The following is a 27504-nucleotide window of genomic DNA, read 5'->3' as shown; positions in this document are numbered from 1 at the left end:
TGGAAATCAGATGTGACCAGCATTTTACGTAGCTTTGCTGCCCACTATGTAGGAGTGAGCAGTTTCATTGACTAATACTCAGGTCATCAGCTTAGATGTGAGAGATCCCTTGCTGAATATAGAAGTGGCATAAAGATCAATTCCCCATTAAAGTAGACATCTCTCCAAAATACAGACCATACTTCACTTACCCTATAAATTCCAACTTTCTTTATAAAAAGAAATGACATGTTTCAGAATATTCTCAGCTCCTTCAGTACTGTACATTAGTTTGAGAATTTTTGAGTATGTTGTCCTCCATTGTTGCAAATGAAAGTTTAGCACTATGCACATAAACTTATAGTTTCCCTTCACTGTTGGATCAACCAAGTCCAGTTTTGAAATTTTTTGTCAAATTTTTATAGGAAAGCCTGCACTGGACTACTAGAAGCATATTTCCCTAGCACATCCTGGCTCTGCACATCAGTCAAGAGTCAAGTCCCACTAGAGATTAATGATGTTAATGATGATGAACAGAAGCCACCTGGGAAACAGAACTTATTTACATGCCTGTAGAAAAGTTACATAGATACAAACAAACAAAAACTCCCAATAACACTTAATTCTATTCAGACCTTGCCTGGTGGTTATAAGTGCCTGAAACAAAGCACTGAGAATGCAGAGGCTTTTTTCCCCTATTTATATAGCACCATATAAGAAAACGTGCTTACTCTGTTTAATAAATCAATTTCTTCCTTCAGTTTCCCAATTAGTTCCTCTTTGTCCTGTGTCATCTTCATTAATCTCAGATTTTCCTGTCTCTCCTTTGCAAGTTCCTAAAAACAGAATATGCATTGGTGTCAAATGTAATCGTGCATTTTAAAGACATTTTTAATTTACTAACATTAAAATTAATCAAAGCAACCCTCCACACACACACCACAAGCACTTACCTGTAATTTCTTTTCTATGAGCCAAACCCATATGTCTTCAAGCCTTTATATTTCAAGGAGCTAATGAATCACATCTAATAAGGAATTTTACCCACATCAAACCTGTGTGCTATCTCTGTTTCCAGAGATGTTTATTTAATATCTACCTTAAGCATGAGTGAGCCCAGAACTGGATAGGGGGCCCAAAAGACAAACAAGTAAATGTAAAGTCTCTGATTCCAAATTTTTATAGTTTTTTTCCTTTTATTTTTGTTTCACACTTCAGCTAACAAAGGAAATGAAGACTCATGATATCTGTGGGCTCAAATGCAAGAGAAAATTAAAACGTCCATTCAGTAAATCGGTGTTCAGTACAGCAAAAAGAAGGCCTTAAATCTCCTATTTTCTGTGTTATTGGTAGTTCAGTTATTTGTTATTACTTATTTCAGAAGAAAGTTGATTTGGAGGATTATAACACATTTCATTCAAATCTGGCTTAAATCTTAAAAAAAAAAAAAAAACATAATTTCTACAGAACACGCCCTATTTTCTCCTTAAAAAAAAAAAGTCTATTCAAATTGCATTTACTTAGTAACTTTCATCCATATGAATTCAAGAAAATTTGGCAAGTTACCCACAAAAATACACTTCAGAGGAAGAAACAGAAGCCCGTATTACACACATGACATATTTAGCCAAAATAATATTTTAAGTGAAAAATACAGCTTTAACATTATTACACTTTCCCAAATATGTTTGCATGAAAAATGTCTGAAATAATGAAAACATTATTTTAAATGTATTTTAGGTGCTTAAAACTTCAGTGAACAACTAGATAACAATTACATTTCATAACACTTAGAACATAAAAAAAAATCAAATTAGAAGTAGATCAGAAACAGACTTGGTTATTTTCTGAACAGCCAGTGAGCCCCTCCTCCCCATAACTTATCTGCCCTGTGTTGGTGCGTCACAAGGTACATATGACAAATACATAGAGAACAGCTGGCTCTCTGAGTGTATTATATTTACCTTATTATTTCGCACTTCTACACCAAATGAAAACTAAACATTTATAATGATTAGAAAGTTCACATTCTTTCAGTCTGCTTGTTTCATCATACATGTTTATAGACATAAGTATCTGCACTTCAAGCATTGAGCATCATTTCTATGTATTTTTACTTGTAATATCCCCGTGGAGTTTCAAAGGTACTTTATTTCAGATTTATACCATGCAGATGTTAGTTAGTACTCACCCTTTCAAGTTCCTCAATTCTCTTTTCCAAAGCAGTACTTGGTACAGAGCTCCCAGAAGAGTTTGTATCCCTGCTGTATCTGCTATAAGTTGTCCTCTCTGTTCGGGAATATCTATTGAGAGCATCGTCTTCTGGAGCATTAGCTGTGCTACAAAGGCATAGAACAAAGCAGACACCTATTTAGAGATTTAACAAAATGGAAAAGGAAGAAGTAACAATAGAGTGTTTTCCAAAGCACTCAAGAGGTCAGTCTAATAAACTGCAAAGCAGCTATTTCACAGCTTTGTGTTTTTGAGAACTTACTGAATTCACTGCCTCAAGGAATCATGCACAATACTGCCTCAAGATACAACCTGCACCAAGAATCTAGAGTGTATTTCCTTATGATAAAATGTTGTAATTCACAACTTACCTAGTTTTTTATAGTAGCCTACCTGTTTTGATCCTTATGGAATCTCTTCTTTTCTGGCCAGGGTTATTTAAGCAGCAGACATGAATTCACTATAGATAAGTTTTTGATCTTCTCTACTGCTGTATCCCTAAGAAATGTATCCCATTTTGTTTGCCTGAAAGTTATCTAAATTCAGTAAAAAATTCAGGACACATACAGCCTGTCTGATGTCACAAAGCAAAATGTTTGGAAATTTCTCATCATTACAGCAAATAGTTGATTTTTGTGTGCTTTTTTGTTTTGTTTTCAAGTCTTCAGAAAAAGGTACTAATCTGCTTTTTTTTGAAAGGTGATTATGAAATTTTCATTAAGTCTTTGAAAAAGGAAAATCTCGATCCCTGCTTTCTCACAGAATTTTGCAGAGGCTACCTGAAGGTCACCTTGAAACAGTTGTATCTCTGTATTGCGAGAAATTGACCTAGAATATGAAACTGGCCAACAGAACTTGAGCAAAGCTGGGTGTGGTGGGCTGAGCCCAACCAGCAGCCAAGCAAGCACTCACACAGTTGCTTGCTCGCTCCCTCCTCTCTTCCACACAGCAGCACTGGGGAGAGAATGGAAAGGACAAAATAGAGAAAACTCATGGGGAGAGATGAAGTCTGTTAGACTGGTCTCTGAGCAATAGCTACTCTGGAAGCTACTCTACAACCCCCCACACACTTCTTTTTCTGCTACCCCAGTGTTACTCCTGAGTTATATGGTATGGGACATCCCTTTGGCCAGCCCAGGGAAGCTGTCCCAGCTGTGCCCACTCCCAATATCTTGCTCACTGCAGAGGAGCTGAAGGTAGAGGTGAAAAGGCTTTGACATTGTGCAATTCCTGTTCAGCAACAGCCAAACCACTAGTGAGTTGTCAACACTGGAACAGGTTGCCCAAAGCCCCATCTAACCCGACTTTGAACACTTCCGGGGATGGGGCATCCACAGCTTCTCTGGGCAACCTGTTCCAGTGCCTTACCATGCTCATAGTGAAGAATTCCTTCCTAATATCCGATCTAAATATCCCCTCGTTCAGTTTAAGATGATTGTCCCTTACCCTGTCAATACAGGCACTGGCAAAAAGTCCTCTTCTGTCTTTCTTATAAGCTCCCTTTATATATTGAAAGGCTGCATTAAGGTCTCCCTGGAGCCTTCTTTCCTGAACAACCCCAACCTCTCCCAACCTTGCTTCAAAGGATAAACACAACACCATGCTGACTGCTATGAAGAAAGTCAGCTCCATCCCAGCCAGACAAAACACAACAGGTTACAAGCACCATGGGAAAAACAAACAAACAAACAAACAACAACAACAACAAAAAAAAAAAACCAGCACAAAATATTTGGAGAGGCACTCCTCTGATTAGATATGTATATTATATATATGTGTTACCTATTTATCACATCAGGCTGGTGATAAGGTTTTTTTTGCATTAGATCATGTAACCTTAAAACACACTGCAATGGAATCTTAACAGATAATAATTGCAGATGTGCATGAGCTGGTTTATAAAAAGCTTATGGCCTCTGTATTGTGATTATGTACAAAACCAGTGCTCATTTAGAAATATAAATATTAGAAGTCAAGCATTTTCGAAGTCACAGATTTAATGGTGTTCTTTCCACAGTTGTAACAGGAGTAATTAAGAGCAGCAGAACAGAAGACCTTAAGGACCAGGCAGAGAGAGATTTTGCACTCTCTGATCCACCAAAACTTTGAAAATATACATCTATATGACCAAAATAAAACTTGTTCAGCATTAACCAGAACTTGGATAGAGATATTTGAAAGTCATCCAGATATTGTCCTGGGCTAGTGGCTCTGGGTGGCCCTGTGTGAGCAGGGGTCGGACCAGCTGGGATCCAGAGGGCCCTGCCAGCCTCAGCCCTTGTGGGATTCTGTGAAACCACACCACTCTAACATGCATAAAAAGGCTTTTGAGAGCACTCGGGGGAAGAATAAAAAGCACCATGAGTATCCCTACAACAATTCCTTTAAAATGCAGGAGAGTATATGATTAACATTTTCATTTAACAGTTTTGCATTTCATAACTCTAGAAAACCCCTGCTGACAATGTGCAAATCTAGATGGATTCGGTGCAAATCAAAAGCAGGCATATCTGGCAAAAGAATGCCTTTTCATGGATATAAATGTTGCTTTGCTCCAGTATGTGTGAAGTTTCCAAGGCACACTGACACAATTGTAAGGAATTTTGTAGCTTAATGTTATTACCATATTTAGCACTGTTTATTCTCCATCTAGAAGATTTTTTTAAAAACATTTCTAGGGACCGGATACGCATGTTGCAACATAACATAAGAGAAATATTTTAGCTTAACTCTATAAATTCTAGATTATTTAGCTTTTTGAAAGATGTGTTGTTTCATGCTGTTCATGTCACAAGGAGAGACCACACCAAAAAAAGACTCAGTTTTTCATCACTCAGAAGTGATCCCTTTTGCCAATAGTGGAATATCTCAACTCCAGTGAATGACCTTGGCAGATGTTCCTAAAGGAAAGTTAAAAGAAAAAATAACTAGATAGGAAGAATTTCATTAATACTGAATCTTAAGACACTTTTCTGTATTTTCCCTGAAACTGATGCTTAAAAATTTCCCCACCTATTTTTATGGGGAGAAGACCCTACTGAACTCATTCCCTATCAGTATCATAAGTATAAAGGACACATCATGAAGATTTCTAGGAAATGGGATTTAAAAAAATAATAAAATTAAGTCATTAGTTCTTAATACAAGGAAAGTGACAGAAACAAAATTCATTATTTCACCTGTTGTAACAAACTAGCAAAGAAATGAACCCACATTGCAGTTTCTGACTATTCTTACACAAAAAGTTTTGTATTAGAATGACATTCTAGTCACTTCCTTTAAAATAAAATAAAATAAAACCTGCTATTTGCAAAGGGTCAGCATTAATAGCAGTATTACAGGAGGGTGGAAAAAATCTTGCTCTTTTCAATGTCTCTTTCAATGTTTTCAAGAGGCACTGCCCAAATGACAATTTCATCCAATTAAAGTCACCTATCGTCAAAAGCAAACATCAATGATTTCAATTATAATGCATTTATGTTCATTTCCAGAATCGTGTAATTATACTTGATTTGGAAACTCATAGTTAATTGTGTCACCCTGAAATCCAGCCAGCTGCTAGCAGCTTCTTTAGAAGAACGAGCAGAAGGCAGTGTTTCTAAACAGCCTACTTCGGACTTCTGTTGCTTCGGACTGGTTAAGCCGTGCTGGAGGCTATTGGTGCTGAGCTAAGAAAGGCAGCCCTGTCGTCCCTGCAACTCACAGCCCCTTGTCCTGGCTCTGGCTGTAAAGTGACTAAGTAGGACACCTCCGACTGCCAGCCACAGCAGCTCCCTCAGACACCACCAGGCCCAGCTGCTTTGGCGCAGCCAACAACGAGGAACTGCAGTGGGCCCAACCTATGCCATAATAAGCTTCTGTAGGAATACCCTAACCTTTTCCACCACTTTGTAACATCAACAATTAGTGGAAAAGGGGATATGACAGTCAAGAAAAGCCCTTTGGGTGATCCCTGACTACTTAAGTGCTCATTTTGGCACAGCTGAGGTCTTGCTGTGGCAGGCGTGATGAGACAGCGCTCAGCACACAACCCAAGCCGTCAGGGCCTCGCTGCACAACTCCCAGACCGGGGCGAGTAGGCAAGTCTGGGCACAGTGTTACAAAATGGTATTTTGCAGCTGCATCCCTTCTGAAGCAGTGAGACCAAGGTTAGTAGGTTGCATGTAAATTGGTAGACTTTAAGCTTTTTCCTTACGCTTTAAGACTTTCGGTAATCAAAAAAAACACCGAATGAGAGAATTTCAGATGGGCTTTAACATCTCCTTCACAGCACTTCCAACTAGGAGCTGGTGATCTCTTACACCTCATTTACTTTTCTACTCTTGCACAAATGTGAAACCAGAGTACAACGTGGTCTTTCAGAATTAGTGGGCAGGGTCCCTACCTGCTGGGTTCGGTGTGAGCATGCAGTGCTATCCTGAAAAAGGGAAAAAGCCCTCTGCCGTTTGCCTGGAAGCCATAAAGCCACACCATATCGTATTCATTTCCACTAATAAACAAACTTATAAGGGGAACACACCCTTGAACCATTAAGAGATTTTAATCTGACTCTTTCTGTAAACTGATTCAGCCTGATCTGTCTGATCCATGAACCATGTGAAATCTTCTGAATTATTTTAAACCCCAATTTGCAAGGTTTTAGTTTTAATTTAAGGCATTTCTAGAAAAGAAGCTAAATGGCTTTTTAAAATAAACCCAAATATTCCTATGCCCACATGCATATCCTGCTTTGCAAACTTATAACTTGCAAACTTCTAGTTCACAGAATGCAAGAGAAACATAATTCACATTTACATGTAGATTACACTCAAGTATTTCAAGAAACAATACACTTTGTCACTGACTTGTTTGAGAAATCAGTGATGACACCAACTCTGGTGACAGCATCAGAACTGACTCAGAAAACCACCCTTACCAATGGCAAGGTGCCTCTTGGTTTAAAAGAACTACACACAAAGCAGTGCTAAAAATGCTAGTCCCAGCTATAGCAGTTGGAACAGCCAAGCTGCAGCACATTGTATTAAGAAAAGCTTAGGGAAAAACTAAAGATGAGAAAACAGATAGGGGCTATTACCCCAGAAGGATACCCGCACGTTCTAATCCTATGAATTAGATGGGACAGTTAGATCCCCTAATCCTAGGAGCCGTATGATTAAGGTCCCCCGAGTCATTCTTTGTAGCTCATAGTCAGCACAGATGTCTGGTCACAACTCTCAAATAAACTCATGAGCATGTCCCTCAGCCTTCATGTAAGCATGACCCTGAAGATACTGGTCATGGTTTTAAAGCATCCTACTGTGCCACTCCAGATCACAACAGAACCATCACTTTCTTTTGAAAACGTTTTATGTGGTTAACTCATGCAACTACAAATGAACCCCAATACAAAATTCTAGGGTATAAATATGGAATTAAAAAAAAAAAGAATCAGAAGACAGACTACAATTATAAGAGCCTCATTCCAAACTTTTATTTACTTTATTGTATAAGGAGACAGGCTCAGTTTGTCCAAGTCAGCCGAACAACATCGCAGCCAGCAGATTTCATTTGTAAACACATCTTCCCGTCAAAGGGCACTCAGTGAAACGGGTTTCTCAGCAATGTCATATAAATGTTTAACTATGGATTCCTGCATCCATACAAGGCAAAGTAGTCAGTATGTCTGATTAAATAGGTAGTAAAATCTGCAATTCCTGGAGCCCTGAGATATATTGCGAGAGTAGAAATTCCATCACAACACACAGCACAAGCCTTTCTCTGCTCTTGATTAATCTCCCATCTTCTTGGGCCCAGGAGGATGGGTGTCTCAGTGTAGACGTGAAAACAGCTATATGGGAAGGGAGAGGGAAGGCACTGGAAGCCTGGAATGGCATCAGTAACTGAGGACTGAAAGTCAGAAGATGGAGACAGAACAGAAGAGATCAGAAAAATGCCAAAGACTAGTACCTCCGTAGTTAAACATGAGGATGTATGAGAAAGGGGAAGAGAGAGGAAAAGGTGTCTGACTGGTTCAGGAAATGGAAACCAGGGAAGTGAAGAAAACTGTTGAGATGTCACTTTTGGTGAGGAACAACTAGGAAAGAGGGAGAAAACAAATGAGTAGGTTAGAAGCAGTAAAAATGAGGGAAAATGACTGGAAATTTTCTGACAAATAATACATTCTTCCCATGGGGGTCTACAACAGAGCCAAAGGTTTTATGAAAATATTCTTTCCATTTTTGCTGTCATTTGCTGTATAGTCTACTAACAGCCTCTCTCTTCCCCACCCCAGAAGTACTGACTGCCTGTTGTTAGAGCAGTGCAAGTAACAGCTTCAAATGGGATCTCAAACAGGTTAGCCCTAGGTTGGAATTTGCTTCTCACTTCTCCTGAAAACCTAAGGAAGTACGCATAAAGCTGTTAAAAGACCATTATGTTGAATACATTTGGGCCTTAATAATAATGCTTACTGTAGAATAGGGTGTTTTCTCCAGGACTTTCCTGTATTGCAGATGAAGGAAGAGGTGAAAAAGCCAAGCTTTGTCAGAAGAGGAGAGGAGTCTGGTCTTGATTCCTTTAGGATTTACACCAGAAAGTGCAGCCACTGGGAGATATATCTTGTTCAAGTGCTCTTAACTGAAAAATTACTTGGGGGAGGGTAGAAATTTTTAAATATAGAGAAAAATCGGTAGATACTTCTATCTCCAATCACAGTAGGTGTTAAGTCTCTATTTGTGAAGTACTGGCTCTTGTACACCTACCGAGGTTTTGTTAGAATAAAATCCAATTAATATTTGGGTACTGGGTAGTGTGATGACCTCACAGGAAAATAATGCTTTGTTCTCAAAATGAGGTTTGAGGACTATGCAATGAGTGAGATATATGGCAACATACATAACAAAATATTGAACTGCAGCTCACAGCAAGTCAGATTCCTCCTGAAAGTGATGCAAGTCCTGAGGGGGAAAGTTCGTGAACAAAAAATGTACATCCTTCATATAACTAAAGCTGACTGAATGAAGACCACACAAACAAGTCTTATTTTAGTATTTCCTAACTTAAGAGTTTCCAATTTTTTGCAATGTTATCAGAAGAATTAGTTTATTTTCAACTAAGTTACAAATGTGTGTGATTACTCAAACTTCTCTTTATTACCACGCCAGACACAACCAAGTTTTTGCAAGTGAGTACAGGGTAAATATAAAGTTTCAGGAAAACCCACCAGGTACTTATGACACACACGATTAAGTATTTGGCAGACACTAATAGCAACAAAATTCCTCACAGGTACTCAAGAGGAAGTGGAGACTCAACTAAAATGTGCTTGACTAATAAGAAAAGAAATAATGGAATTACAGAATCACAGAATCACAGAATTTTCTAGGTTGGAAGAGACCTCAAGGTCATCGAGTCCAACCTCCATCCTAACGCTAACAGCCCTCCACTAAACCATATCCCTAAGCTCTACATCTAAACGTCTTTTGAAGACTTCCAGGGATGGTGACTCCACCACTTCCCTGGGCAGCCTGTTCCAGTGCCTCACAACCCTTTCAGTGAAGAAGTTCTTCCTAACATCTAACCTAAAACTCCCCTGGCTCAACTTAAGCCCATTCCCCCTCGTCCTGTCACCAGGCACGTGGGAGAACAGGCCAACCCCCACCTCGCTACAGCCTCCCTTGAGGTACCTAAAAAGAGCGATAAGGTCACCCCTGAGCCTCCTCTTCTCCAGGCTGAACAAGCCCAGCTCCCTCAGCCGCTCCTCGTAGGACTTGTTCTCCAGGCCCCTCACCAGCTTTGTCGCCCTTCTCTGGACCCGCTCAAGCACCTCGATGTCCTTCTTGTAGCGAGGGGCCCAAAACTGAACACAGTACTCGAGGTGCGGCCTCACCAGAGCTGAGTACAGGGGGACGATCACCACCCTAGCCCTGCTGGTCACGCTGTTCCTGATACAAGCCAGGATGCCGTTGGCCTTCTTGGCCACCTGAGCACACTGCTGGCTCATATTCAGCCGACTATCCACCATCACTCCCAGGTCCTTCTCTGCCTGGCAGCTTTCCAACCATTCCTCTCCCAGCCTGTAGCTCTGCTTGGGGTTATTGTGCCCCAGGTGGAGGACCCGGCACTTGGCCTTGTTGAACTTCAGATACAGAACACAGATATTAAGGCTGTGAAAGTAAATCCGCACATTCTGCTTTAACAAAGTGATTCAAAAAACTCCACAGCAATAAAAAGTATCACTTGGCCACGTTTATGGGAACCCAGTAACCAAAATATAAAAGGAAGTATCACACTAAGAAATGTGAAGCATAAAAGAGTATGTGTACAAGTCTGAGGAGTAGAAAATACACTAGTGAATACTAGGTAACTGAAGGTGCTCTTTGCAGTTACTTCTGCAGACATGACATATAATACAGGTGAATAAAACATATATTACCTGAATAAAGGAAATATGTAAAAGAGAATAAATTCATGTGTGAAATAAAAATGTATTTCCAAAAATGCCTTGCTTCAGTTGACATATTTTAAACTTCATGTTAATGTTACATTTTCCTAATAATTGCGATAGCTGAGTCAGTATGTTCCACGTGGACGAAATTTTCATGCACTTGTCAGGTGCATCAGCAGTGTCTGACATGTTTCTGATTGATGAACTTGAGAAATGACAAGAGTAGTACTTGTCTCAAAGGCAGGCAAATAACAAAACAGGACATGTTAAGTGAGCAGCATCCCTTAAAACAGAGACGTTAGTATGATAAATTCATAGAAATTGCTTTCAATACTACTGTGGAGAGCAACAAAATTATCTACCTATCAATCTTAAGAAGTTGGTGCTTCACAACCCACTAATAAGACCCAGCAAAATGCTAGCTAAGATTATTTTAAAATAGTAACATAACAGAAGGGTTTGGGGTGCATCACTTTGGTCCTTATCCCCAAATCAGGCTGTATATTTGTAGCAGTAGTATAATGGCCTACACATCAAACACTCATCCTATTTAAATTAGCTTTTACAGAAGGGCTGAGGCTGGCAGGGCCCTCTGGAGCCCACCAGGCCCAGGCCCAGGCCCAGGCCCAGACCCTGCCCAAGTAGGGCCACCCAGAGCAGGCTGACCAGGGTCACTTTCAGGCAGCTTTTGAGGATCTCGAAGGAGGAGACTCCAAGGCCTCTCAGGGCAGCCTGTGCCACTGCTCCGTCACCCACACAGAAAAGACGTGCTGCCTGGTGTTCAGGAAGAGGGAACCTATGTTCCAGTTTGTGCCCATTGCCTCTTGGCATGGCACTGGGCACCACTGAGAAGAGCCTGGCTCTGCCCTCTCTGCACCCTCCCTTCAGGGTGCATACAGACATTGATGAGACATCTCCAGGCCTTCTTTTCTCCATGCTGAAGAGGCCCAGCTCTCTCAGCCTTTCCTCATAATTGAGCTGCTCCAGTCCCTTCACCATCTTGGTGGCCCTGTGTAGGATTCTCTCCATTGTGTCCAAGTCTCTCTTGTACTTGGGAGTCCAGAACCGGGCAGAGCACTCCAGGTGTGGCCTCACCAGTGCCAAACAGACAAGAATCAGCTCCCTCAACCTGCTGGCAATACTTAGCCTAATGCAGCCCAGGCCACCACAAGACTTCTTTCAGCAAGGGCACACTGCTGGCTCTTGTTCAACTTGGTGTCCGAAGTTTATATCTGGCAGAACTATGTATATGAATAAATGTGTTAAGTACAAAGATCTCATACCTTTTATATCTGCTTGAAACCACCCTGGAGGAGTCCTGAAAGAAATAGAAAGCAAAACATCATTATTAATATTTTTATTTTATTTGCATTTCCATAATACTTTACTACATCATAAAAAATGAATCCTGCAGATAAGAGCAGGAGGTCCATGTTTCAAACAGCTACTGAACAACTCAGTTTTGCACCTTTCGGCTGTCAGGAATAGACAGAATACCAGGATTACTGCCATCAAGCTACTGCTTCTGAACACAAGCTCAGAACCCTTAATGACAATTTCTCATTTATTCTTAAAACGTGATGCACTCACATGTTCACAACATGCAGTTTACTAAAACAGTATGCACCCTATCACAAATACGCCTTCACTATGACTACTAATACTTCCGCATTTTGATATTTTTTTGGAAGCTGGCAAGCAGTACAGGGTTGAGACTCAAATCAAGTTACTGCATATCAGCTAGGCCATTGTACCTGTCCATGGGTAAGCCCTTCACCACTCTATTTTGCAACCTGGCTCACCTCAGATTCTGTCAGGCTGGTAAGCAAGTAGGCTAGAAGACTGTATGTGGCTCTTTTGTGCACTCAAATAGCAGGCAGTAATTTGTCAAGCTATGAGAAGTTAATTTTTAGATCATTGCTTTCTAAGTACCTGCAGAGGCTTAAGGCATTCTGACTACAAACTCTAATACTCTTCCTCTCCTTTGAATGCTATTTGGAAAAGATCTTAACTGAAATAGAAACAGAGCACATTTTAAACAAGAGTTCAACAGTGCAAGAACTCTGCATCTGGCCCTTCAAAGATACATACATGGGTTATTTGCAAATTTTAAGTATTTTCATTATTTTTCTAGTGTGAAGGCAAGTCCCACAATTGTAGTAACAACAATAATAAAATAACCCATTATGCTTTTATTCTTGCTCTGTAAAGACGGAAATGGAAATAAAAATGCAGTGGGAGAAAGTGCTCATTTATTCTTTTACACAATGCCTAAAAAAAAAACCACCGATGCATTATGACAACTAAGAAAAAAACCCTGAAAAAATACATTTGCATTGATAACACTATGCTTGTAGTTTCAGTAACAGCCTGATCACACAGAAAAGTTAAGACTTGTTTCACTTGGATAAAAGATGGCTCAGATTAGACAGTAAATCCACAAACATTTTTTAGGATGTTGTAAGAACGTGAACCAATTATTTTATTAGTCATAGACAAAACTCCCCCCCCAGCATCAGCAAGTACTAGGTAAAAAGTCAGAAAAGAATATTTAAGGAGTTAATGAACTGAATAATTGCCTTTACTGGTTAAAAAAAAAAAAAATGTAACAGCAAAGCATCAAATTCTGTCTATTTATGATACTAATTACACAGAAAGGAAGAAATGAATTTTTAAAACAAGATGCAAAAAACGTTTCCACCCACTGAAAATCCTATGAAACATTACACTGGCTTCAATGATCAGTTTATTGATGTCTCTGTAAGTAACAATAAACTAGCTAAAATGAAGATAACAATATTTTATGATAGAAAATAAAGTGGTAAATAATTTGTATTACAGGAAAAAAAAAATTGATCTTAAGGTGTATTTTAATTTATGAAACATTTTCAACTTCTGCAATATATGCCACACTCTTCCTACTATAAGCAGAAAAACAATATTGAACAAAGTTGTTTAAGTCATGAGAATTAAGTATTTAAAGAAACACACAGAGTAGTGCAAAATTGCTGTTTTAACACAGATGATTTATCTATAACAGCATCTGAAAAGTAGCAACTTACAGCTGTGAAACAGCAACCTCATTCCACCTCTAAAATGGCAAGGAAATAATTTTAAACCATACCAATGTTATCTTTAAAGTTTAGGAAAGGTACATTATCTTTAAAGGACATGGCAGTAGGGTGAGGTCTGTGAGGACTGAAAGAAAGCAAATGGCATTTCTATCTTCAAGGGCAGGAGGTAAGATCCAGGGAACTACAGGCCAGGCTGCCTCTCCTCTGTCCCTAGGAAGGCAATGAAACAAACCCATCTGTTAAGGAAAGAAGGTGATTTGAAGCACTCAGCATGGATAGACGAAGTGGAAATAAAACTGACCGACCTGACAGTCTTCTATGATGACAAGGGAGAAGCTCTGCAGATAAGGGGAAAGCAGATGTTGTGTATCTTGATTTTTAGCAAGGCTTTCAACACCTTCCCCCATAACAAACGTACAGGCAAACTGATGGAATATGGACGGTAAGGTGCACTGAAAAGTGACTGAACTGGGCTCAAGGGGTTGTGAAGAGCAGCAGCATGACATCAAGCTGGACACCAGCCACAGGCAGCATGCCCCAGAATTGATGCAAGGCCAGGGCCATTCAACACCTTCAATAATGGCCTGGGTGATGGGACAAAGTGCCTCCTCAGCATGTTCACAGACTGCACTAAGATGGAGGGAGTGGTTAATACATCAGATAGCTCTGCTGCCATGCAGAGGGACACTGGCAGGGTGGGGAAATAGAGGTACAAAGACCTCATGAAGTCCAAAAAAGAGAAATGCAAAGTCCTGCACCTTGGGAAGGAATAATCCCAAGCATCAGTATGTGCTGTGGGACTGGTGGGCTTTGCAGAAGAGGACCCAGGGGTCCTGCTGGACACGCAAGCCAGCAGTCTGCCCAAAGAAGTCCAACAGGATCTAGGGCTGTACCAGGACGAGTGTTGCCAGCAGGTCAATGGAGGTGATCCTTTGCCCCTGCTCAGCCCTGAAGAGACCCCAGCAGGAATGCTGAGTCCGGTTTTGTGCTCCCCAGCACAACAAAGATGTAATGGAGTGAGTCTATCTCCATGAAGATTAGGGTTTGGAGCATCCAACATATGAGGAGAGGCTGAAAGTGAACATCCAGCTCAGAGAACAGGCCCAGGAGGAATCTTGTCCATGTGTATAAGTAGCTAATGGGTAAAGAAGAGAAGGTGGAGGCAGACTAAGTTGTGCCAGCAAAAGGGCACAGTGAACACAAACTGAAATACAGAAAGCTCAAGCCTAAGAAAATCTCTTTCTACTGTCAGGTCAAGCACTGGAGCAGGATGTCTAGACAGGCTACGCAGTTTCTACCCGTGCAGTTAATCAAAACCCAACTGGACACAGCCCCAAGCAATTTGCTCTAGCTGACCCTGTTTTGTGCACAGGGGCTGGACTTACAGACCTCCTGACATCCCTTCCAGCCTTAGTGATTCTGTGCTCCTATAGCCCGTGCTACATCTCTATTGGTCTTTTAGCACAGATCGCAAGTGTTCTCTCAAAATCAGCCTCCTAACTGCCTCCTACTCCTGTGCTCCAGATCTTATCATGAAGCTTTCTCAGAATGTGCAAACTGGATTCCCTTTGGATGAAAGTAAAGCACGAAATGTGTTGTAAAAGTCTTACAAACGCTCACAGGTATTCAGGCCACAAGGGCAGAAACACTGTCAGAGAAAAAATAAAAATCAAGCAGACTGAACACCTCAGCACTGGAAGTTTCACTGCAGATTTTCTTCTACAATACTTCACTAACTTCCTACTACAGATGAAGTCTATGATCTTTTTACCCCTGTACTCGGTGAACCTTGTCACTCAACTTACTGGTCAAAAGATAACAAACATATTCATAAAATTACCTTTTTTGCAGCTATGTTGTGGAAAAGTTCTTGTTAATCATTTAAAATGTCCTGCACTGCTCATTCAAGATGCTTAAAGCAGTCCTCTAATATTGCCACTAAAAATCGTCACCCCAGATTATGCTATACTTCCTCAAAGCAGTGACTCAGCCTTTTGGACCAAATGGGAACTTCAGGCTCTAAGCTTCCTCAACTTTCATTTTTTAAACAGCTTCTTTTTAAGGAAAATGCTGAAGCCTCAACAGTATGGCTGTGCTCACTGGTGAACATACCAGGAAAAGCAAAAACTTAAAAAAAGGGAGAATTTGCAAAAAGGGGAGACACTGCAGTCCAGCAAAGCACATGTTTCCTTGTACAAAGAAATCCCTCGGCCTTGGTGCCTGTTCCCTACTCTAGACACCAAAAGGATGCAACATATACATCTTATAACCACAAATTTATGAGACTTTTTCATCCAGTAAGTGCAAATACTGGCTGGCAAGCAATTTAAACACACAGACTTGCGTATGCACCTCAACAGAGGGCTTCTAGAAGTTTGCCTGTACTCTTCAGATATGCCAGTTATTCAGAAAGAGAAAGCTGGGAAAGCAAACAAATGCTCGGGAACAAAGTTCACAGCAAATATTCTCATTTGCTACAAACGACAGCTGGTAAAACTTAAAAAAAAAAAAAAAAACACACAACAGAATACTAACTAGTCCTTTGTAACAGATGTTTCTATGGTAGGTTTTTTTGGTTTGTTTTGTTTTTACAAATACTATCAACAAAAAGTTAAAAATATACAGCAAATTATGTGTAAAAACAATTTCCTATCACCGATACTTTGATAACCAAGCTAATGTTGCAGACTTTGTAAATTGTGACTTGTTATTTTGGAATCTCCCGTGTAAATACAAACTAACCATTCTTTAAGGCAGCAATGCAAGCACCAGGGAAATCCATTTTTGGTCTCTGTTCTCACATTATGAAATTTATTTTTGTGTCTTATTTGCCCAAACGTTGCTACAAAAACAAGTATATATGTAGCTATATTAAAATCAACATATGTGTCTGTTAAACAAAAATTAGTTTAAGGTTTCAAACTATTTAAAAACTCTTAAAATGACGCAAACATCTGTTACAACTTGTGACCTTCTCCAAAAATGGTGTAAGGAGCAAGAACAGGCTGGCAGGAAATAAGAGATGGGAAAGGAAGAATATTTCTGTTCCACAAAAAAAATAAAAGCAGACCATTAGGCATGCATAAATATAGTAATTTGCAAATCTTGTTTTTGTTTTAAATTGAGTTTTCACTAGTGTTTAAAAATCTACAATAATTACTACAGAAATGAATGATTTCTCAAAATAATTCCTTATGAGCAATAAAGAGATCAATTTATTTAAGTCTCATTAAAAAAAAAAAAAATTACTTTTCTTGCACATGGTATCTGGCATCTTGTATTATCTTGTAACACCATGCTACCACTAATAGTTTCTACAGTCAAGTAACCTTGCTCTCGCTCCATCTCAAGTGGGATTGCAAAGTCACTGCAGGCAGACAGAAGCCAGCACTGCTCCAGAAACCGGCCACGCTCCCTTTGCCCCATGCCTACAAACCCCCTGATCATGCTCCGTTTTCCTGGTGTCTACAGTCGTGTCTGCACTGCCACAAGTTAATGCACCAGGGGCGTGAAATCACAGAGAAAAAAGCACAGATTTGTCTCACTGCAGACGAGCTCCATCTGGCTCACCACGCAGCCTAACACACACCTGCACAAGAGGAAGAAGGGGTGCAAGGGCACAAATGGCAGCTGAGACCACTCCATTAACGAAACCACTTACTGCCAATTTAACTTCTGGCAAACGAGGACGTAAGCAACTTTGCTAATTCCCTTTTCTCCTCCTGGCTCATTGGTATTTCATCCGGCTGATGCACAGATTAGATGAACAGGCTGGTCATCGGGCTTTAAATAGAGTTGTCCATGTTTATAAGTGTCTGACAAAGATTTCCAGATGTTAAGCCAACGCTACCATTACAAATCCGTTAGTTAAAATGTATTAACAAACATTGTTTTAAAACATCTACAAACCCTAGAAGTCAGCCAAACTATGAAAGTATTTCACTGGGATCCCCTGAAGACTACTTAAAAGTTTCACAAACAATTAAAGCTAATTGTCTGTATCAAAACAGGCTGCTGGGGCATGCTGGTGTAAATACTGGTATGTATAATAGGGGCAGTGTCTTAGAATTTGACAATACCGGTGTAAACTCACATTTTGACTACATAACAATATTGCTGCAACATGCAAGGTAAAATTTTGACTGAAAATGGGCCATCAAAACAATTTCAGTTTTCATATGCAATCCTAATACAGGTTTCCTTATGAAGTTTCCTAAATATCCCTCAAGATGGGAGCAGATACAACTTCACTGCCCAGAGGAAGGTTTTGTTTGTTTGTTTTTATATTAAAAAAAAGGATCAGGTGGATTCTACTTCCACCCAGGCAATCAAGTTAACTCAAATCTCTGTCATGAATCACATCTTGATCGACTCTAATTGCTTTCTTCTCAGGTTCAGTACAATTTTTTATTGCCATTTCCTTGGAAACAGCAGTTACATACTTTCTGCAATGCAGCCTAAGTCTAATTCAGTTATTAGAAGTAAGATTACTTCTGAATGCTGGCTAACTAAAAGGCAACCCGATGCTAATACAAGCCAGAAATAACTACAGATGCGAACAGCAGGAGGAAGGAAAATGAGGTATGCCACTTTTCCCTCCCATCCAAACTCCCCACGAAAAAGCACCTCACAGGAGTAAAAGAGCCATGAGGGTACCACTTACTTTCCATTCCTGATTCTAAACCACTTGAAAATTTCTAGAGAAGTTTTCCCTAGAATGTAACACCAATTTCACCCCAAATGGTAAAGCTCATTTCCACTGAAACCATTCCTTTTAGTAGCACTCCAAGCTACTTTTTAGAGGCTCAAGTTATATTACTGAACTACTTGCACCCCCTGTAGCTGTGCAATTTCTAGATCTCTACTTGGGCAGAAGCCTTGTACATACAAAACCATCCCAGGCTTCCTCCCCTCCCGTTAGTCTCCTAGCTGCCAAGATTTTACATCTACTGCTCAGATTCATTACATTTTATTTTTTTCTGGCGTGGATTTCCTAGAGCTGACCTTAAACACTTTACACACCCAGTAAATCTCTTTTATAAGCAGCCACTGTAAAAATGAGCTTTTATTTCTAAAACTGTTAAGAAAGCATGAAGTTATCACCACCTATTAATCAGTTACAAAATAAACTGAAACAGGAACCTGGTAAGATCAAACAAAAATAAAAGCTGACCTACTGTTCTGAAATAGCCTGGCATCGTATTTTAATCTTCCTTTGATTTGTACTCTGTCAAGCAGGAACCAACACATTTTAAAAGAGCTTTGTTTAATTTACATCCAACCGATCTTTTTAAAACATGCCATAGTGAATAGAATGGTACTAGAATTAATAAATCTTTGAGCAGGAAAAAGACATTCCAGTATTCTGGAAATTCAGATGCAATTGTCAGAACTGTTTTGATAATGAAGCACCCAGAGATTTAAACCCAGGTCAGCAATAAAGAACAATCTCTTCCCTGTGAGGCAGCTGGTGTAGACAACTGAGACCTAACAAAAATGTCAGAGGGGAGAAGAGGAATACAATTTCTTTATCTATGCTAAAGAGGGGAAATTTAAGGTTAATGTATCCTCTAGTCACCTATTTCTGAAATACTGTCTGATGGATTCAGGTAGGCATTCATAGAAGTGGAAAGGCAATGGCATTACAGATCTACATAAGCATAATGCTTTCTTTAGGAATGATAGAAAATACAAGGCTAAGTTTTATAAGTAAATTGATCTATTAAAGCAACTGCCTTCAAACATCTTTATCTGCATTCAGTTCTTTTATATGTGTATGTAATTTCTTTTATATATGTATCCATGTGCATATATCTACATTACATGTTTAGATATACAAATACATCTAAACAACAAGATATGTTGATATACATATGAAATAGTATCAAACAAGACCCAAAGAGAAGACACCACTTCAGAGGTAGTATGGTATTGTACCATAACAATAAATTAGGCTAGCATCGTGAGCTAGCAGTTCCCTAGACACCTGCAATTTCCCAGACCCTTTCTCTGCAGCCCATATAAAACCCTTGCATCTCCGACATGTTTCAGGTCTTGTACTTCTTGACTATACAACACATTGGAGAGAAAAGCTATTCAATTTATTATTTTTTAAAAACAGACATCTTCTGCAAACATGCAGTTCCCTGTAATGTGTGTGTGGTTCTGGGCTGCAGATGAGCAACGTGCTAGGTGAACACGCTGCAGCTCACTTTGCCCAACAAAGCAGAGCCACAATTAAGTACTGCACATCCAACACGCCTGCACCCAATTCTTGCTAACGTAGGTTTTGCTTTTCCAGAACTCGGGAGCAATGTGCAAAGCATGCCTCTTCCCAAGACCTGCCCAGATCCAGGGGCACCCTCGGGCTCTGGCTCCCGCCAGGTGACTCAAACATTCCCGCACACCCGGCTTGGGAAGCGCGGTTCAAGGATATTCAAGCGCCTTGGTGAAGAGCCAGCCAGACTGCAGCGTGGGCAGCAACGCTCACAGCTGCTGCATGCACACTTACTCTGTCCCAGCTACCAAAATGCTTGTGCACCATGCTCCCCAGAACAGTTTGGAGCACACGCATTGCCTGTCCCAAATCACTTTGCTGGGTCAAACGTGGCTAATCCAACTAACAGTCAGCTGTCCAACTGTGAAGGAAAAAAAAAAAATCCAGTATATTGGTATACCAATTATTCAACTGTGGCACAACATGGAGGTCAGACTATCACATCGCACTACTAGAATTTTATTTTTTTTTATTATTATTTTTAATCTTACATAGCTCCACAGTTGTGAAGGTACAAACGTCTTCTATTAAACTCACTGTAACACATGGGTCATGGTGGTTCTGTGCCTGGAAAACATGAACTAAATTTCATGCCTAACTTTCTGGGCTGCTTCTCGGTAGATAAGATTTACAAACATAGTTGCATTTTTATACAAACAAATGGAGGATTTTAAAGTTTATTAGTTCTTACAGTTCACCCGTATCTCTTCATCAGCTTTAAACCAGATGTTAATTTCACAGACTCACAGAGAGGTTACAGTTGGAAGGCACGTTGTGTTTATATTGCATACACTTACATGTAAGTGTTTTTTTGTGGCACCTTTTTCTGTGCAGTTTCAGCATATTGCTTTTGTGTTGATTGGCAGTTATGTGATTTAAGTAACACTATGTGATGTCTTCACTATGTCCGGGAAGTTTCAAAATTATTACACATAATTTGTAAAGTAGAATAAACAAAATTGTTAATTACAGATTTGCTGAGACAAAGGAGACACTGGGGGAAGAGAAAATGAAAGAAATACAGTGAAATTTTATTTACGGCAAATGATCAGCCTGTACAGTCAAGTAACCCCCAAAGGAGCAAAGGGAAAAAACAGATTGTAAAAAACAGATTTCAGTAAGGGAAAAGTTAATTTTCCATAGTTCTGGATACAAGCGAGCTTTAAAATTACTTTTTACAGCCTTAACTACAGCCTTTAATTAATATATAATTAACAGGGACTTCAAACAAGAAGTAACACAGACATGCTACAACACCTGGGTGCAAGTGATAGGGATTACCGTCCTGAAGCTGGAAGAATTATGAGTCATCTCCCTGCTTATACACAGCCAGAAAGCCTCTGAGAAACTCTGGAAGAAAGTCTAGTGAATCCAATCAGATGTCTAACAAGGCAGTAAGGACCCTCAACTCCTACCCAAGAAGCAATGTATTGAGGGCACTAAGTGAGGGGAAAAAATTAAAGACACCTGCAGGTAATCAAGCAACTCCTGGGGATGTCAAGTACAATCAAGCAGAAAACAGCTTAACAAATAAGGAAGCCATAAACACTTGAATGCATGAGCAGAGTTTTTTCTTTAATCGTTTTTCTTCATTTCTCTACCCAAGCCATGTTCAACCTCAAAGAGACAGAAGAGCACATGACATGCAGTTAGGCACTCCAACAGAGAACATGACAAGGAGAAATGCTTAAAGCAGGCCGACAGCACCTGAAGTGACTCACTGATGGAGCAGGGCTGGAAACGTTATCAGAAAGATAGTGATTACAAGCAGTGTACAACCTTCATGGATCAGCACTGCACAGCAGTAAACTGAAGATGCGGGTTTCAAAACAAAATGGGAGCTTGGAAATACTAGAACAAAGCTCCCAAATGCAGCACATCGGCCATTCATTTAAAAAAAAAAAAGAGAGAGAGAGAGAGAGAGGAGCAATACTGCTGCCAAATACCTGAAGACCTCCAGCACATAAGGAAAAGGCACAGGTATCACACACATTACTCATCACTGAAATGAGAACATTTTTTAAAAGAGAGAATTCAAATAGGCATAAACCTTTACAGCTCAGAGAAATTAAGAAAGTAGTGTCAGGACCTCAAGTCACAGAAGAGCTGAATTGTGCAATGAAACCCACAGTAGAGATGACAACAGTGAAAATAGAAGCATAATTTGCTGGGGTGGTTTACAGCAGCTATAAAATCCTGCATGGAACTAGGTGCATCTCCACTTTACCATGTATTAGTCTCTGTCCAGAGGCACAAAAACACAAAATACAAGTTCCCGACGTTCTCTTTGATGGGATTCATCTCACACTTAACAAGCATTATAACTTCTTCCACCTATCTGTGGGTGTTGAGTTATGGGTTGACTTGTCTATGCAGTGGCTTGCACACCATGTACTAGAAACGTAACTTGTCACAAACCCAGCTTCTCCAGTGGAGCCATACCCATCTGTGCTGTTTATTGGCGGTGGCAGTTTTTAACCCTTGCAGTTAAAAGCAGCTGAAAATAATGCAAGGGCTGAGTGGCAGCCCACAGGGGTGTTTTCACAGCATGAAACCAAGGTCTGCGTTGCACACCCCCGATGTGTGGATGAAGGGCACACAGCTTTTTTTGGGAATGCAGAGGCGAGTAAGGTTCTAGTAGCACTACACAGGCAACCAAACCCCATGCTGCAACGTTCATACTGGCTGCAAGGGCTGGTTCCTGGTGCATTAGTCCTCAAACAGTCCCTGGGTACAACACAGGACAGCAAAAACCAGAACCATGCCAGAAAGTCTTGCTAATCATTAAGCCACTATCAGCAGTGCAGGAGCTGAGCTGACGCCCAGGCCTTGTGCTTTCTAGCAGCATAAACGTAGCCAGACTGGCTCCACCAAACAACTCTGGATCCTGGAGTCCTCCTCCCTCCCAGGCTGTCACGTTATTTACCCTGGACGACGGTCACTGTGAGAAGGGGACCTCTACCCCATCCTCAGCCCTCCGGGGAACTGGACTAGGTAGAATCTGAACACACAAGCCCAGATGAGCAACTACCACTGCCATCCTCTGTAACTTACTATGAATACCTGCAGTTGTGATCCACCTCACAAAGATGTTTGACTAGTATTGCTATGCTTATTTCTGTAGAGCTGTGTACATTTTTGCTCATCCTTCTGCAAAACTAAGTAACTTTTTTCCCCTCCCCTGTGCACAAGGGCATTCAGCAGGATCCCTTTGGTCCACATAGGGTCTTACAGAAGTGTCCTCCCCCCTGTGCCCACACCCCAAGCAGTGATGTATTACTTTATCTTACAGAAGCTTTTGCCATCAGTCACACTGGTCATTTATTTGCATAAGCAGATATGGCAGAAGTCCAACAAACTTGTATCTACCAGAGGGCTCTTCTTCTCACAGGGACTTCAGCTACATGGGGTCACCTTTTTTTATTCAAGGACTCTTAAGACTGGGATGAGATACCCACTTAGACATCATCATCTCTGACAGCTGAGCAGAATTTCTACATTGACTCCTCTGGGAATAAATGAAGCTTTCCAAAACAGCGTTCAATTATCTGAGTTAAAAGTGGTGCCAGTCCAAAAAAGCACGCATGTGGGAAAATGAATTCCTTGACATGAGGCCCCTGCTGACTGCTCAAAAACATTAGCTGAGAAATTGAGAAACTGCTTCCTATTCCTTCTGGCCGTATAAAGGCTAATGTGCAAGCTTATGCAATTTTGGAGTATAACTTCATGAAGTCAACAGTGAAAGAAACAAACAGAGCAACCACAGAACAAAAACCTGCTCAAAACAGGCTGAGTATATGGCAGCAACATCTGGAGATAAGAAAATAGGAAAGGAAAAGCAAACAAAGCAAAAAAATCTTAACGGAGAGATCACAGCACAACCTAACAGAAGCTACAAGAAAGAAATCATAACGTACACACTCTGCACAAGGATTTAGGAAGTTCCTGAAACCCCTGCCACTGCCAGGCACCATTGAGAACCTGAAGCAGCAGCCAGGAGCCCCCGCTCAGGCTTGGTTCAGCTTTGGTGTTCATGCAGGTCCTGCGACGAACCGCTGTGGGTGTGCACACAGGAACTAATACTCAAATAGAAAAGACTTCATGGGTACGTTTGACTTAATTTACCAGGAGTGAAATGCGTTCCTGAAATGAGATTTGAAGTTGGAATGACTCCTTCACTAAATTAAATGCTCCTGATGTGGCTGTGTAAAGCATTCCTCACCAGCAGCAGTGTCTGGTAGCACACGTGTGATAGAGTTGAACCAGACTTGCTGAGCTTGTGCAGATCCTTTGGGGAATACAAAATTTACCAAACGCACATGGCTCAGCACCACACACACACAGGCTGCTCACATGAGAGGACAGGAGGAAGATTTTGGCAAATAAACCTGTGCTGCAGCAGCCATGAGGATTATGCAGCCCATTCAGCAATGAATTCCACTGTTTTGAAACTGCCTTTCTACAAAAGCGACAATAACAACACGCACACAATTTAATTAAATTAGTTAATTATACCAGACAAGACCACCATGCAACATTATCACTCCTAAACCCAGAGAGGTGAGCTGGTGGCTTAATGAAGTTACTATGTTAGTTTTTTTGTCCCATTCCACAGTCTCCAACACTACAGACAAAATGCATTACAAAACAAGTATTAAGAGTGCAAAGTCAACCAGTTCAGAAAGCACCAGAATGTCAATAATTTAGGCATCTTTTATTCAAATCCTTACAGCTACATGCTTGATGCTGACTCTCACGGTGTCATCCGATGACACATTTTTGCACAAGACCTCTGACACACCACACAAAGCACTGTACTCTGTGAGTACTGCCCAGGGTCTGCATTTGTTGCATTTTCAAGCAGCAGCCACCATGCTGTATTTACTGCAGTTGGTGTACTTAAACTGCTCCGGTACGTGCCTGTATTACTGTAGACTGCTTGCGTGATGGATCAATCATACAGGATCGTGGAAAGATGGAATTCCTGGGTTCATATTCCTTAGAGAGATCAAAGGAATAATTTGGGTGTCCCAAGTCATGTCAAGAAACTCAGTTAAACATGGAAAGTACCTGGTTCGTGTCCAGAACCATGCAGAGCAGCAAATCCCCTGTGTCCAGTGTCACTTTAAAATCACTGCACATGGAAAACCTACTTTAGATGTAAGTACATTAAATAAACAAGTGATGCTTCGATGTTTAAACACTGGATTTCAGTACTTTTTAATCCATCCTATGGGAATACTTTGGACATACAATAAAATTTCCTCATGAGTCTTTCTATTGCATTCACTGTTATTGTCTAAGTGCTCTGTGAATACTAATTGTTTTTTCACCATCCCTGTCAGACAGATTATGTCGTTAATCTGCAAAGAGAAAACCCAACATTATCTGGTAATTTAACTGTCAAATATCAGTCCTACAATCTGTTTTTGCAGAATTACACGCAACTTCATACACTCAAATACAGCCTCTCCTAATTTACATATTTTTGTATTTTAAACACATATTATTTAATTTATTTTTTTTAAGTATACCAGTATTATGATCATGTTATTATGTAAAATAACACTTGGCCTAACATCTGAACAAATATAGCATAAAAAATAAAAGCATGTCTTAATAAATTGGGGCACTCCCTGTAGCATAACTGAACAGCCTCAGTGAACAGAAAGTAACACCATAAAAATATACATATAAAAGGTAATTATTACTCTTAAATGCAGGCACCCAGTTCTACTTTGCAAGAACTATGTGAAACCTAGATAGAAAGCACTGAAAAGCTGTGGTCAGGTATGAATAGATATGAACATCATTACTACATCAGATAATAGCTATTGCAAAGCGATGCTGTATGTCATTACACTGTTGTGCAAAATAAAAAGCCAGTAAACGCAAAATAGACAGGTATAAACTGCAATAATGTAAGTTAAGAGGCTTATTTGGCAGCATATCCTTGGCATAGGATTCAAGCAGAAAACTCTAGGGATGCTTGTGCCAAGCAGGTTTTCAGCTGTTTCCTAATGGAGATGCACGTAATACTTCAGTTCGCTGCATTCCTCGTGGCTTTTCACACAGCTTGGAAGCCACCAGAGACTTTCATTCCCTAACTTGATTTTATTTATTGCTTTCAGCATAGCTTGTAAGGTGCCTCTACGAAACATTTACAGCTTTGTAACACTGGCGTGCACAGCTGCTTCTGAGAATTTCAACATGCTGGGCCACATCTGAGGCAAAAGACAGTATTTAAGCAAATACAACTGCCACAGAGTGCTTCTGTGGGAACCCCCTTGGGTTGCGTTTCTTTTAGGAATCACCTGCAATGCTTTAGAGAAATGTTAAGACTACTTGGAACAAAAAGTTAAAAAATATCATACATGTTTTTCCTTCAATTTACATGTTCATGTATGACTTATGACTAAATGGGCCAGTCATAACTGTGTGGTCTCACTAATAAATCATGTTTAGGGGATTTCACCAGCCCTCTGACCTATCTGCTGCTGAAGTTGACTATGATGAACCCAATCAGCCGTGGCATAATTTTGCAGTTTTATCATTAGGTGAATGCTAAGTACAAATTGCATTCTTATGTAGAACCAATTTCTTGTAGAGAACAAAAATTTCATCCTATCCTCATCTCCAATCAGAAAGATTCTTCTCGAGGTATCAGGTAGTTTCTATACAAAACAGAATTAAAACCCAAACACAAGCTAATCACTTGCAAAGAACAAAAGTCTGAGTTACTGAGAGGAGTGACAGCAACCCAAGATGTGGCAATACTGCACTGTATGCGGGTCTGCATTATGGGTTGAAAACTAAAGCAACTTTGCAACTTCTCCCTGTGTTGTCTTGGATTAACAGCTCTGAAGGAACACAGCACTAGGGTCAAGCTTTAGCCTGTCTAACATTGCACAGAAATTGAATTTATTTTAGGAATCTGATTCAAGATACAGTGTATCAATAACCACAGGGTTCAGTCCTATAAATTAAATGAAACCTTTTGCCTAGCAAATCTCTTTAGTGTTGTTGACTGTGCTCCTGTGGATGTTTAACTGTCTCAAATATGTCTTACGGAAGTTGAATCTTCCATAAAATCATTTCTTAAGAGTGAACATCCTGAAATTTCTTGAGTTTCTTGTTGCTACACAATGTAAGAGCAATACGGGAACTCCAAGAAATGCCCATTACAATAGCACACACAAAAACAAACTTATGGTTGGAACAAGACGACTGTAATCTCTAAGTAGAGCCCAAGGGCCTTGAGAAAGTTCCTGGGCTCCGCAGCAGTGTGCAATATGTGATCAGGTACAGCAAAAGAGCAGGTGTGGCGCTTAACAAAAAGCATGAGTCACATCTCCCACTGGAGTCCCAGACTTCAGAACTTCTGAGAAGCAGAATTCCCCTACCAGCTGCATGCCAGGAATACAAATCCAAAAGCAGGTGTCTAGCAGATGACTGTGGAGACTCCTGTCAGTCGCTCCTGACACAGAGGTACTGGTGCCTGTGCCAGTTATCAGCTG

At 40.3% G+C, this 27504-nt stretch overlaps 1 protein-coding gene across 1 annotated transcript in view; it reads right to left on the bottom strand.

Annotated features, from left to right (window-relative positions):
* The window catches only part of PAWR (pro-apoptotic WT1 regulator), an 81593-nt gene that overhangs the window by 8283 nt on the left and 45806 nt on the right, over positions 1 to 27504 (bottom strand). The window contains exons 4-6 of the mRNA XM_084528109.1: positions 11920 to 11954; positions 2171 to 2318; positions 711 to 815 (exon numbers count right to left, since the gene is read on the bottom strand). Of these exons, the coding sequence (XP_084384235.1) occupies positions 711 to 815; positions 2171 to 2318; positions 11920 to 11954 (288 nt within the window). The remainder of the gene's footprint in view (positions 1 to 710; positions 816 to 2170; positions 2319 to 11919; positions 11955 to 27504) is intronic.

Source organism: Aythya ferina, assembly GCF_964211825.1.
Source record: "Aythya ferina genome assembly, chromosome: 1".
In the NCBI taxonomy this organism is placed as follows: Eukaryota; Metazoa; Chordata; class Aves; order Anseriformes; family Anatidae; genus Aythya; species Aythya ferina.
Note: the sequence above shows the minus strand (reverse complement) of the source record. Positions and strands in the feature narration are given on the sequence as shown.